Source organism: Heptranchias perlo, chromosome 6, assembly GCF_035084215.1.
Source record: "Heptranchias perlo isolate sHepPer1 chromosome 6, sHepPer1.hap1, whole genome shotgun sequence".
Taxonomy (NCBI): domain Eukaryota; kingdom Metazoa; phylum Chordata; class Chondrichthyes; order Hexanchiformes; family Hexanchidae; genus Heptranchias; species Heptranchias perlo.
In genome coordinates, this window is record NC_090330.1 from 110,132,548 (window position 1) to 110,147,355 (window position 14,808).

The 14,808-nt window shown below is 42.2% G+C and overlaps 1 protein-coding gene across 2 annotated transcripts in view; it reads left to right on the forward strand.

The window, feature by feature from the left end:
• Positions 1-12,601, forward strand: part of atp6v1ab (ATPase H+ transporting V1 subunit Ab) — a 44,343-nt gene extending 31,742 nt beyond the window's left edge. For both annotated transcript variants that reach the window (XM_067986627.1, XM_067986628.1), the window contains exons 12-15: positions 1,745-1,948; positions 4,660-4,754; positions 6,215-6,386; positions 8,736-12,601. In XM_067986627.1, coding sequence (XP_067842728.1) covers positions 1,745-1,948; positions 4,660-4,754; positions 6,215-6,386; positions 8,736-8,828 — 564 coding nt within the window. In that variant the 3' untranslated portion in view covers positions 8,829-12,601. The remainder of the gene's footprint in view (positions 1-1,744; positions 1,949-4,659; positions 4,755-6,214; positions 6,387-8,735) is intronic.
• The last annotated feature ends 2,207 nt before the right edge of the window (positions 12,602-14,808 follow it).

The following is a 14,808-nucleotide window of genomic DNA, read 5'->3' on the forward strand; positions in this document are numbered from 1 at the left end:
AATGGACTATGATATTATTGGACCAGCACATAAACCAAGCGATGTGAGAGGGAAGTCTTCTCAAAACAATTGCATATCTCCATTGGCCAAGGAGAAAATAGAGAACTGCAGCTACCAGCATACCCACTCGCACCAGGGCCAAACTCTATCATGTCCATGGGTGATGTTAATTACATAGAATTTAAAGTTACTTCAACCGGTTAAAGACAGTGTATTTGCCATGTTCTCACTGGCAACCTAGTGAGGCTTTTGGATGAGACGTTAAACCGAGGCCCCGTCTGCCCCTTCAGGTGGACATAAAAAATCCCAGGGCACTCTTCGAAGAAGAGCAGGGAGTTCTCCCTGGTGTCCTGGGGCCAATATTTATCCCTCAACCAACATGACTAAAACAGATTATCTGGTCATTTATCATATTGCTGTTTGTGGGATCTTGCTGTGCACACATTGGCTGCTGCGTTTCCTACATTACAACAGTGACTACACTTCAAAAGTACTTCATTGGCTGTAAAGCAGTTTGGGACATTCTGAGGTCATGAAAGGCACTATACAAATGCACGCCTATCTTTTTTATCACTACACAGCATCTGTTGCCTGTTTCTAGCACCCAGGATATCCATCAAGTGGTAACTGGTTGTGTGTAGTTGTATACAGATGTAATTTATACTGCACAAGTTCAACTTTGTCCTAAAGCTGGACTTGTTTTGCTACAATAAAGGATTTGGTCTCCATTTAAAGTTAAAGGAACCCATCACACTTACAGGTTTCGTCCCACTCTGATTTATCAACTGCTCCCCCCCCCCCCCCCCCCCCATTCCTCCAGAATATATAAACCCAGCCGACCTTGAACCTGTATCCTCGCATTTTTTTTTACTCTGCAGTAGTCTGGTGTCGAGGTTCAAGAAAGATTTTGAATCAGTGACTTCCCCAAAGGTCCAAAGTTGAAATGAAGAGTGTTTGGTTTAGTTTTTTTTTTAGGAGTCTCGTTAGTCCATTTTCTTTTGCCGCTTTTAGCACCGCCCTGGGAGGGTGGCACGTCTCAACCCAGAGATGCACCGCCCTGGGAGGGTGGCATGTCTCACCCAGAGATGCACCGCCCTGGGAGGGTGGCACATCTCACCCAGAGATGCACCGCCCTGGGAGGGTGGCACGTCTCACCCAGAGATGCACCGCCCTGGGAGGGTGGCACGTCTCACCCAAAGATGCACTGCCCCCTGTTCAGAGGAGTCTTAGCAGTAAAAGATGGTAAGCTGTCTGTGACTCTTCCAATAACTAATCGGCTGATCCCATGTACTTGCCACCAGGGGGCGATGAGAAGCAACAGGGAGAGAGAAAAAACACTGATCTGTTCACACGTGTTTTATCTCTTCCCCCTCCCCCCCCCCCCCTTTCTCACACTCATGCCCATGCACTTTTGCTCACGAACACTCACTTCCCCCCCCCCCCCCCACCCTTCTCACACTCATGCCCGAGCACTTTTGCTCACTCCCCTCCCTCCTCTTTTCCCCCCCCCCCCCACCCCCCCCCCCCTGCTTCCCTTGCTTCGGCCTCAGAGGAATGAAGAGTCTGTGAAGGGATTGGTTGGGTTGCTGGAGGAGGTTACGGATTAAGTGTGAGGCCATGGAGATCTAAATACAAGGTTGAGAATTTGAAATATGAGGCATTGTGGGTTGGCGAGCCAGTGTTGGTCAAAGATTCCTTAAAGGAATTGAGACATTTTGCTAATTGATTTTTCCTTCTCCTCAAGGTATTCTGGGGCTTAGATAAGAAGTTGGCCCAACGTAAACACTTCCCTTCTGTAAACTGGCTGATCAGCTACAGTAAATACACCCGCGCCTTAGACGAGTACTATGACAAGCATTTCACCGAATTTGTGCCATTGAGGACCAAGGCTAAAGAGATCCTGCAGGAAGAGGAGGACCTAGCTGAAATTGTCCAGCTTGTTGGAAAAGTGAGTACATTTCTCGAACAGCCCCAGTGTGGAAGTGAGAAACCTCATGCAGCACAAATCAGTTCCACTCACAGCCGACCCCACTAGAACGGGCAAAATCCAGGCATCGATATCACTGATGTTTGTGTTAAACAATCTTAAGTTAAACAGGTATGGCAGTTAATTTTGATGGACTAACTTGCCCATGGAGCTGCCTGCATTAGCTGCCTAGGCCCTACGCGCTTGAATTGCCTTCCTAAACCTCTCTGCCTCTCTACTTCTCTCTCCGCCTTTAAAATGCTCCTTAAAACCTACCTCCAGCTGTCCTAATATTTCCTTCTGCGGCTCGGTATCGAATTTTGTTTGACAATCGCTCCTGTGAAGCACCTTGGGACGTTTTACTATGTTAAAGGTGCTATATAAATGCACATTGTTGTTCACTGAATTGACTTGTTGCCCTTTGCTCACAGCTCCCACTGTTTCCGTCGAGGTCCTGCTGTTCGTTTTAAATCCAGCAGCTGCCCTGAGATCAGCACTGATTATGGTGCCAGTTTGTGGAACATTTAACGTTCCTCAACGTCCGATTAGCCCACTTGGTAACTTCTCACCTCTGAGCCCCATTCCAGAGACTTGAGCACGCGATCTCGGCTGAACATCTGGTGCAGTACTTGAGGGAGTGCTGCACTGTTGGAGGGACCGCCTATTGGATGAGACGTTAAACTGAGGCCTGTCTGCCCCCTCGGGTGGACACAAAACCTCCTTCAGCACTATTTCGAAGAGGAGCAGGGAGTTCTTCTGCTGTCTTGGCCAATATTTCTCTCAACCAACACCACTTTTTTTTAAATCAACTCGTCATTTATCTTAATGCTGCCTGTGGGATCTTGCTGTGTGAAAATTGGTCACTGTTTGTCTACAGCCGTGATTACACGCAGACACGAGCAGCGCACTGTCAAGGTGTCGTTGCAGCTCACTCAGAGATGGGCTGGATTAGTGATTCAATTCCCCAGTGATTTTAATCCCTCCAGAAAAGTAATTAATTGGCTGTGAAATGCTTTGGAATTTTTTCTTTCTTGAGTGGCATAAAATTGCATTTAAACAGACCTTGGAAAGTCAGCATTCCATTGCATTGATTTCAACAGAGGAGCCAGTTTTAAAATCAATTGCTCGCTGTAGTAGCTGATTTTTGGGGGCACTGGAGGTTACTCAGTATATCAGAAAGGTACTTGTAACACCCTTGCACAAATGCTGTGAGCAACACACTTTGTACATGGCAGTTGGTGAGACTTTTCTCTGCACAGCCTTGTTCTGATCAAAGAGGGAGTGTGGTAGTTCCTTAAAACAAATGCGTTCAACCTGCATCCTTATGGGCACATGCGGCCCTTCAAACCCAGGCAACTAAATCCTATTTACACTTACGTTTCATTCATTGGTTTGCCCAGTTTGAATTTCATGGGCCCGGAGGTTTAGAAAGGGTAGTTTTTAGCATTGGCTCATTGGTGGATAAATCCTGAATCAGAATACCGAGATCTATTAGTAACAGATATTGAAAATTAACAGGAACGTGGATTAAACTTTATACATGGCCCCCTGAGGCTCCAGGGCACACATTCATGGGGCACACAAAGGCAGTGAACTTGGGCACCTGTGCTCTAAAGGGAAGAAGCATCGAGATGGTTGACTGATTTCACCCGTACACATTCGCTAATGGACGGTTAGACATCGCTTCCAACAGTAGTCCTGTTTAAATACTTCCATTTATGGGACCTTCCCTTCTGTGGTTGCAGACACGTGCCGCGCACTGTCAAGGTGTTGTTGCAGCTCACTCAGAGATGGGCTGGATTAGTGATTCAATTCCCCAGTGATTTTAATCCCCCCAAAAAAGTGAGGATTTTGGCTAAATTTGAATTTATAATTGAATTTTTAAAAAAAATTGAACTTGTAATACTAATAACCGTTCCAGTCAGCAATCTGAATTTTTATTGTCTCCACTGAGCTGCCAACTGCTTCGATGTATTTAAACAGTGGTGCTGCTGACTGACAAGGCTGCTTAATTTCTGTATGTCCATTTCATGGAATGAAACTGCCAACTATGGACCCTGAGGGGCTTTAGAAATTTCATGCAGTGTGCAGTGTAAATGTCAAATTTTATCTCTTAACAAAGTGTCTATTGACACTACTGTGTCAGCCAATGGGTTTCGCTTTGTCAGCCAAACAGTCTCTTCAAACAGAGTTTCTACGGACTATGGCAGATAGTCTAGAGTCTATTTAAAAAGTCTCGACAAACTACATCAAACAAAACTCAGGACCAAAACTACGGCAAAGTCTTTCGATAAAAGCTGGGTTATTTCTCCAGCTAAATGCAATGAGTGGAGGACAGTTACATAATACAAATTATGCGCATAAAATCAATCACAGTCACTTACAGCAGCGTGGTCTTCAGGCGTGATTGACGGGGAAATTATCCAATCACCTCCGTTCTAGCCGGGAATAGTGGTGTCGCTATATGCAGCCATATTTTAAACAATTACATTTCCTTTGTGTCTGTTTTCAGGTGACTGTGAACACTTTTGTTTTTACAAGGTTAATGAGAGTTTTTTTGTAATTTCTCTCTGGCTTCATTCTACAAGATATGTTATACTTGAAAATAAAATCTGGGATTGTTGATGAAAGGGAACATGGCAGGCTTCCACCAGATTGTTTTGCTCATTTCAAGTGTCTAAATTTTTGTGCAGGCATCTCTGGCAGAGACGGACAAAATAACTTTGGAAGTGGCAAAGTTGATAAAGGATGATTTCCTGCAGCAGAATGGATACACTGCCTATGACCGGTAAATGTTCTCCCTCGTTTTATCCCCGCCCAACAAACACATGCACACACGCTGTAATGCCCAGTTTGAAATGAGAATATCTACTGTGTTTAAATTGCTGCTCAGTATTTTTAATTCATTATTTACAGCATATTTGTGTTTCTGCTGCGCTGTTAAGTCGGAAGGTGGTGGAGATGTGGTTTTGGGGCGGTTTTTCCCCACATGGCATTTCCTGACTTTTGCGGTGCCAGTGAAAGCACCCACGGGGTGCCATAATCTATAGCCAGAAAAGCCGTATGGTTTCTCTTATGCAGCTTCACAAAAATCTTGAAAAATGACAGTATCCAAACTAGTCCGTCTTTCAATGATGTACGTAGAGGATATATTGCATTTTAAGAGGGACCGTTGCAAAGGTATTGGTAATACGAGCACATTCAGGTCGCCAGTTACTTGGCAACATTGGCAGAGACAGCTGTTCTGGGCATTGACTTGGTGTATTTGGGAGGGGAGGACTGAAAGGTTGGTAATTCATGGAGCCTGGAGCTGCCTTGAGCACCAGCACGTTAAAGGAGAGAGAGTGTCTGAGTGAGGACACAGCATCTGTCCAACGCTGGCTTTCCTTTTCAGGTTGGTATCCAGGCTGATCAGAAGTGGTGATGTTTGTGTTTAATGGGGCTGCTGTGGGATTTATGCAGGTCACCTGAAGTGATGCTTGTGTTTAATGGGGCTGCCGCCTACAGTGGCAGGCTTCTACGAGAGAGGAGATAAGTTGAAGTTCTTATTGAGGACTTGTATTCCTCTTTTGAAATCCGAGAGCTAACGAGTTCTTGAAATCCTCACTGTTATACGTTGTTGCACGTTATGACCCTTCAAGTTGTTTGAATTTAATGTGCCGGATATGGGAATTCTTTGCAAATGAAGTGTGGAGAATGGAATGGTTGAGGGTGTTCTATTTTTTTTTAAGGGATAATTAATTTTGAAAGAGGTAGGGGCAGGTTTGTGTCGGTGAGCAAGGGGCTGAGCAATGAAGGTTGGGTGGAGGGCATTGAGGAAATTGGTCGTGTATTTCATGATGTGATTTTGAAGGATGGGATAGAGAGGGGGTGGATTGTAGAACGTGAGGGAAAGGGCTGGGGTGGATTGAGGGTGGGAGTGTGGCTGGGTGTCAGTAAAAGGGAGCAAGTTGAAGCCTTGAGCAGATAACCTTGATTTTGGACAATAAAGAAGTGGATGATTTCCTTGTGCTTAATGTCTGAGGTGAGTATAGAAGGTATGTAGGAGAATATCAGAGGAGGCGGTTCATAGTGGAGAGAAGTTAGGAGTTCCTGCTCTTCAGAGCGATAATGGAGTAGCTCGTGGATTTGGCTGAGATTAATTTGACACATTTGCCAAAGCCTAATGCAAAATAATTCTGAAGTCGCCATCAAAGTTGTGATACCCATTATATTCTGACAAATCTATTCTGAATTTTTTATTTCAAGCTTTTGCCCCTTCTACAAAACTGTTGGTATGCTGTCGAATATGATTGGCTTCTATGATATGGCACGTCATGCAGTAGAGTCGACTGCTCAAAGTGATAACAAGATTACATGGTCGATTATCCGTGAGCACATGGGCGAGATCCTATACAGGCTCAGCTCCATGAAATTCAAGGTAACTGGTTAAAATAAGCATGGTTTCTACAAAACCATCCTGGGTGCTTGTGTGTCTTAGTGCGTACCCTGCTAATCACTGATCTGCTCAATACAGGATGGTGGGAAGGAGGTGGAGGAGAGGGAAAACTAACCTAAGCTTGTCATTTTACCCTGTTGCGACTATTCTGTTCTCTCCAGTTTGGTTGTGGATCATTGTTGATTCCAGTTGGTCTGATCCAGCATGATGCAACACACAGGGAAAACAGCTTCTTGTACCTAAGTGGTTCCTGCTGGGAAATTTAGTCCCATCATCAAAACTTTTTTTTCTTCAAACAATGAAAATTCAAGAGGGAAGGGTTAAATATTTTTAAGCATTGACCATTGATTACCTTTGGAACTGATTCAATGGAGTTATAAGAACATAAGAAATAGGAGCAGGAGTAGGCCATTCGGCCCCTCGAGCCTACTCCTCCATTCAATAAGATCATGGCTGATCTTCGACATCAACTCCACTTTCCCGCCCAATCCCCATATCCCTTGATTCCCGTAGTGTCCAAATATCCATCAATCTCAGTCTTGAATATACTCAATGAGTGAGCACCCACAGCCCTCTGGGGTAGGGAATTCCAATGATTCACAACTCTAAGTGAAGAAATTTCTCCTTATCTCAGTCCTAAATCGCCCAACCCTTATCCTGAGACTATGCCCCCTAGTTCTAGACTCTCCAGCCAGGGGAAACAGCCTCTCCCCGTCTACCCAGTCACACCCTCTAAGAATTTTATATGTTACAGTGAGATCAGCTCTCATTCTTCTGAACTCCAGAGAATAGAGGCCCAATGACTTATGAAGTCTGTTGATGTGTCTTTTTTTGCGGGGGGTAGTTATGGTAGGGATGTTTGCAGTGGAAAACAGAACACTTTCCCATTTCAGGCTTTAATATCAGCATCGTGCACTCAAGTTATGTGTAGCACAGTCAAGCAGAGTAAAGCTCTCTGTAGTTTGCCTAATGCCTCATTTCTTGTCGTCTTTCTCTCTTTCCCCCCCAACCCCACCAATGTACCCCTAATGTTCCACTGACATTTTTCCACATCAGCTGTCCACCAGTTTCTGTGTGAAACTGAAATTTTAATGCTGGATCAGGGACTTGCTTTGGGCCCAAACCCTATCGAAACTGGGCTGACACTACCTAACTTTTTTAGGGTCCTTGCATCCTACGGATGGAGGAGACTTTTATCGCATCAGTCTGGGCAGTGGTCAAACCCCATGCCCTAGAGATGTCTAATCTGGGGCACCACCCAGAGCTCCAATCATTCCTAGCAATAGTTTGATTCTTCAGTGGGATCAATGGATGTGGTTTTTCAAGGTGATCTTGGAGCCATGCATAATTTAAATTTTGTATATCCTCTGAGTGTACCATAAAGAGTAGAATCCATTTCAATATAGAAAAGCATGAAGAGCATTAAATGCCCCCCATATATTTTCTTGTGAAGGTATGGGGCGAGTTCCATATTCCCAGCAAGGAGCACGAGTCGGAGAATCACCGGTAGTGTTGACCTCTTGGTCTTTATGTTCCGTTACATACGTTTAAAGTGGAATGAACCTGGAATAAACCTCAGCCAAACAAAGGCCATAAAACAAGCCTTCATCGGGTTGGTTGCACATTCCAATGATTTAACTCACTGGGAAGAATTTCATAATGTCAAACAATGGGAAGGTTGTTGTCAACTGTGAAAATGTGCGCACTTTCTCCTCGGTAAAATTATTGCGTGAGCCAACTGCTTTCGCTAATGAAGCTCTAGTTTCTCATGAGATTCTAATTGGTATGTGCAACAGCCCCTATTGCATGAACCTGGCTGCTCATTCAATACACTGCGTATTGTCTAAAGTCCCATGTTATTGTGGAACAATATGGGATGTAATGTTTATGAAACTAGACAGGGTTTACAAAAGGTCAGAATGCCTTTATGAAGCAATAGTATCTGCATTCAAAGGCAAAAGGAGCTGCTCTTGCTATTTCAGTTCTGTATAGCGAGCTATCTGTGGTGTTGTTTCTGGAGAGCAGCTGAGTATGGCAGACTTACAGTAATCAAAGGAGCAGTAGATCTGGTCAGAATGTCTCACCATGTGAGGCTGAAGTGTACTCTAATGAGAGACTTTTGGGCTGCTTGTTCATTTAGTGCTTGGCAGCCACGCAAAAATTATTTAAAGAGAGAATTTGCATTTATATATAGTGCCTTTCACAACCTCAGGGTGTCCCATAGCTTGTCACAAATTAAACAACACTTGCTGCAGTGACTTGCCACTTACAATGCAAAGTTATCCTTCAGTTTGAAAGGCATGTATTGATACAAATATACTTTCCTTCCAGGACCCAGTGAAGGATGGAGAGGCAAAACTTAAGGCAGACTACAGTCAGCTTTTTGAAGACATGCAAACTGCATTCCGTAGTCTAGAAGACTAAAACCACAGTTTCCTCTGAATACTTAAAACAAAACCCGGTTTGCCCAGTATTTATAGCTGTGTTGTGTTTTTTTTGTTTCCTTGCATTCCTTTTCTACATTTAACATCTTAAATGTTTTGATGTATTCGATGTACAGTCATTGGTTCATCGTTCAGATGGAATTTGATAGACCTAGTTTATTCTGTATGTGTTTGTATTAAGTGTGGAATCTGCTTACCAGTAGTGCAAGCAAGTGTCAGTATTGCGTCTCTGCCATAACTGGTATTGTACACCCTTGGTTTCCTGTAACTCACAGGTCAAGTTCACCGTTAAACCATTGCAGAACAAAATGTGACCACCTTGGTTTATTTTTTTAATTGCAAGTAAATGGCATATATGAGCTGTAAGGTGTCCTGTAAATATTCAGAATAGTTATACTGCATTATTGCAATCATAAAGCTCTAGTCTTATCTTGGATCCTCATCGGCTGAATCCAAAACATTCAGAAGTAACCCTGTTTTGGCATAAAGAACATCATCAACTTTGAAATGATTCTTGATGTGTGAAGAACCTCTCGTATGACTTTTTTTTGCCAGAACAAAGCTACCTTGGGGAAGGTGGGAAAGAATGCAGCAATAGCAAGCAGGAAAACCAGCTCCAATCCTAACAGCATGACTACCAACTGGTGCTGGATGCTGATGAGATGCATGAAAAATTTAGCTTTGTTAGATTTTTCATTAGTGTACAAAGGAACTGAGCCAGTCCCATGTGGCACACATTTTAAACCTTGCCACAGAACCAAAGATATCTTATCCTGCAAATGAAATACAACAGTTGAAGTCTAGGTTCTAGGTCTTCGTTATGTAAGCTTTGCATCCATCTCCACTTTGACCTACAGTGGAATTTTGCACAAATCTCTTGATTCAGCTTTTTTGTCCTGGTTATAGCCACATTTATAGTATGTGTTGAGCTTTCAGAATCTCTGCCTTGATTTGCATATGAAATTCAGATCAACTGCTTCCTAAGTCAAGCTCCGAATTGTCTTAATTTAGATCTTTTTGGAAGCTTTTCAATAGAAAGCAAACATCTTCATCCTTATGGAAACCAAAGAGCCAAACACTTCGCTGTCATCAACAGAGAAGGTCAACCCCTAATGTTAAAGGGTCAGTCTACAAGATTTTGTAATAAACTTGCTTGTATTGGATTGTGAAACTGCTTCCGGGGTAAGTTGTGTGTAACGAGGGAGTCAATGAGCCATCAGTGCTCAGTACGGCACCAGGTTAAAATGGTAATGTATGGAGTTGGGTCAATAAAAAATACAGTTGATCAGAAATATGCTCAATATCCAATTTTGATGCTTTTCTGCTGAAAGATAGGGAAGGAGGAGTTGAGGGGCAGAAGATTATGTACAAGTTAATAATGATGTGGGCCAGAAAACAGAATCAAAAGAATGTAATGAAACTAAGGTTATCTGTAAGGAAAGTGTTTATGCGAAGTTTGCATGTAAACCAGAATGGTGGGCTTAGGGGAGGGAGTTTGAAATAATCAGAAGCTCTGTGTGGTACATGGTACCTGCCGGTGTTACCCATTCAAGCACTGGTTTAGTGTTGGTGCTTCTATTTATATGGAATGTTTTTTTTTAAAATAAATAACTCCACTTCTCTTTTAGTTTTCAAACATTTTTTTGCCCTCGGAATCTGAGTTACACCTCCCCAGAGCAGGGTCTTGGCCCAGAATGTTTGTAGGTTTTCTGTTTTCACAAAATTCTGGTTTGTCAGGTGTGCCTGGTCTGTGCCTGAAACACTGCACTCACTGTAGGGTAAGCTAGTTGTATCATTGATCTGACTTGAGTGAAGTATTATAGTCTGTCTATTGGTTTTGTTACATGATCTCCAGTCCTATAATAGGGTATTTTATTTTGGAGGTAACTGGTGCAAAGTTGTCTTCCAGGAGATTAGATTATCTTCACTACTTGTTTGTCTAATGGAAGGACTGAGTTTGCTGAATCGCTGTTATCAGAGATGTGCAGCAAGGTAGAATCCTACTCCATTACTATTTTAGTTAGGTGCCGTTAAAATATGTGCACAGGTAATGATTAAAAATTGTTTAGTCATCATAGGGATGTAAGTCATTTGAGTTTGCCTACTAATGCATTGCTATAGCTTATTAAATTATTTCATATTCCTGCCACCTTAAGTTTAATTTTTGAAACTCTTTATTGTGCTGCCCATATTCTCAGTTGAGGTCCATAATCTGGTTGTGATGGGAGGAGATTGTATGATATTTGTAAATGTACAGCAATAGTGGGGGCCGGGGAGGGAAAAGAACACAAGAATGTATGAAAGCCATGCTGGAGCATAGCTCCTTGAGTTAGGAAGGAAAATTCAGTATAGTTTAGTTTGGAAAATATTCACTGCTGTTTAATAAATGCAGGGAAATGTTAGTGCACTAATGTAGTGCTAATGTTTCAGTGCATATTAGAGTAAATAGTTTAATCTTTTTGAAGTCCCGTATTCCAATACAAAATTTACTAGAAGATTTGCTATCATGATTAATATGCAATTATTTATTATTGGAACAACATTGAGTCTTCTACAAATATTAAGGCCTTTGCAATGCATTAAGGCTCTAGTGCCAGTTAGATAAATTATCAAAAAAACTCATTTGTATTGTTGTAAATCTGCTTTTGGGTATGCAATATTTCTGAGATTTCTAGATTTTAATTGCTTTCAGTCCAATTATGACGACCAACTTGAGCTTAGAGAGATAGATCGAAGCAAAATAGATATCCTTTGAACCAACTTTAAAATTTTAAAAAATTGTGCAATGCTTATAATCGTTATGGAAATTAGAAAATAGTCTGCATTAAATTTTTTTAAACTTGGTTGAAGGAGTCTGGCTCTGATCGGTTTATCAGTCATATGCATTTATTCACTGATTTAACTTGAATCACTTTAATGTCCTTAATCCATTTGTCCTAGGAAAAGCAAAGGAAATGTTGAAGTCCATTTTGTAAATAATTTTGAATTTGGCTCTCAGCACTTTCAAATAGCAATTTTTTCCAAAAATAAATTTGAAACTATGTTAATGCAACAGCTCCTTTTTTGAAGATTATTTGAACACTTTCAAATGACTTTTGAAAAAATTCAAGGCAATGGAAATCTGTCTGGTCTCTGCTTACTAGTGCCTAGAATGTTAGAGCTTTAGCAGGAAAGAACAAACAACTCGAGAGATGTTGGTCTGCAGCAAATGACAGACATTCTACACATCTGGAACAGTAAAGGTGGTTTCTTCAAATAATGCCATTTTCATAAGCAGTAAATGCATGTAATTCTGCTTCCTGTTGTGTGAAAATGGGCAGTCACTGTACTTCAGTCATTCCCTCTGAGAATTCATGTCCAAAACCTTGTAATGCAGCAAATAGCAATGAAATGTTGGTGTAATTAATAATTATCTTGCTGTAACAGGTACTAGAATATATTGGGAATTAAAGCAGTGAGGCAATTGTACATTGTGATTAATGTAAGGCAATAATTGAAGTTGTTGTATTTTTTCCAGTTTTGACTCTGGTAATTTTCACTGTTCAGTTAATGATTTTTTGTGTGCACAGGATGGTTACATTCTTCATATTCATTTGGTCATTGTGCAAAATTGTAAAAAAAACTAATAAAAAGTTGCAATGGTGTTCAGTGATCAATGGTGATGTAAGTGCCCTGGGAATCAGCCCTAGGGTCTCTATTGTTTACCATATGTACAAATGATCTTGAAGGTATTAAAATTGTCTAATGCCAGTAGTGTGGGACTATGATCTGTGGAAGAAATGGCTGTTCAAAGATCTACAGACTGATCAGTGAAATTCCTTTAAGGAACTGATGCAAAGGTCTCAGATTTCCTCCAATTGGTGGGTTAGTAGCAGGGGTGGGACTTCTGCCTGCCCATCACTAACCTGCTGAAGTTCCCTGCAGTGCCTTTCATTATGTGTGTGGGGGCTGGCTTACAGCAGTAAAACTGCTGGTCATTGGCTTACCATTGCTGGGTGAGAAGGAAGTAGAGTTGTGCCCCAGCGTTTTTAAAGCCTGCAGCTGATTAAAGGGCCGCAAGCATTTTGTCCATTCTGGAGCCACATCACAGGGAGCGAAGGGTTGCAAGAAGGAGAATGAGAAGAGGTCAGCAATTGGAAGAGCTCCAGGTTTTCTGATCCATCCATAGATGTTCTACTGGCTGAAGCGAGGGCTGGAAAGGATGGAAGCCCCATAACAGCATTATAATCACCTGAATGAAGAGTGTAATTGGTTCTCCGATTCCTCCATCACTCATCTCTTGCAAAGTAAAAGGTTGTGAACAACCAGAGATAATGCAACTGGAGGAGGAACACCCACCTTCCAAAATTTGAGTGCCTGTAATGAAGCTTTGCAGCTTGTTGGACGGTGCACAGGAGAAGATATGAGAGATGGGGAAGTAGAAGGTATAATGCCAACAGCAGGTTGGTGAAAGCAGGGCAAGGGAGGGTGCAGTTAGTCTCTGCTTCATGTCGAATATCAAAGTATGTAACGAGGGATTGACTTGGCCACTATTTCTTCAGAGACGTGACTGGTTACGCAGCTTAATAAGTTTTTGTGTTTTTAACATCTTCACAGATGGCTTGGAGAAGGAGGAAGACCTGTCAGGAGCAGCTAGGTGCTTCAACTGTGCAACTCCTGCGCCATCCTCTCAACTCAGTCATGGCATCTTACGTGCCCCAGATTCACCCACTTGGGAAGAAGTAGTTTGTGAGTCTTAAGGGTTTTCATCGGGTGAAGCATAGTGCACCAGTGAACATGGGACAGGGGAGTGTTGTTTCTTAATGGAAGTTGGAGGAATACCTGCCTTCAGCTGAGGAGTATGGGGACTCCAATCAGAGACCTAGTCTTCAAAAGACCTATAATTTAGGGAGCATCAATTTTAAGTACAAGTGAAGATTTCTACACATCTAATTTAGGCAATGGATAAGTGGGAGGAGTCCCCTACATGTATCTAACACAATGCCTGCCTGTCTGTCATGCCATACAGAACACCTAGGAGAGTGTCGGTTGATATATCTGCAACAACACAGCACCAGGAAGAGGTACTAAGGAAATTGGTACTTTGAGTGGCAGCTGCCATTGCCTCAATAGCTGTCTTGAGGGTCAGCCTTAACATGAAACTTTGAGGATTTCAAGACTTACTTCTGGCCATTGTCTCTTTTCACATGGACCCAGTACCAGTGGGTTAAAAGATGTCATGGTCACTCACAAGAAATAATGACCCTCCTTAAGGCCCCCTCCAGAGCCAGCACGTGCAGGTATATTTGTCATACTTACAAAATGATTTATTGAACAGGATTCAAAAGAGGACAGATTTCTATTCCTTATTATTCACCCTCCCAATACAAAATAGGGATTCCCTTCTTCCCACATGGAATCACTGATACCTTCACTTAATTCATCAGGTGATTTACTTAGAGCTGAGTGCTTGCAACCTCGTTCCAAACAGACTCATTTCTATATAAAGAAGAAAGAACTTGCATTTATACAGCCTCTTTCAGGACTTCCCAAAGCAGTTTACAGCCAATGAGGTACTGTTGTAACATAGGGAACGCTGATTTGTGCACAGCAAGCTCCCACATACAGCAATGAGATAAATGATTGGATAATTTTTTTTGCTTCCCTGCTGTTTGAAATAGTGCCATGAGATCTTTTTATATCCACCTAAGAGGGAAGACGAGGCCTTGGTTTAACTTCTCATCCAAAAGACACCACCTCCGACAGTGCAGCTCTCCCTCAGCTCTGCACTGGGAGTGTCACCCTGGCTTGTATGTTCAAGTCTCTGGAGTGGGACTTGAACCCATGACCTTTGAGTCAGAGGCAAGAGTGATACCCACTGAGCCATGACTGACATCTATGTGGAAAACTGTATAGATTATTCAACTCAGTTTTGGTGTACAAGGGATCAATAATAAAATCAGCAATTGTAAGATGAAATG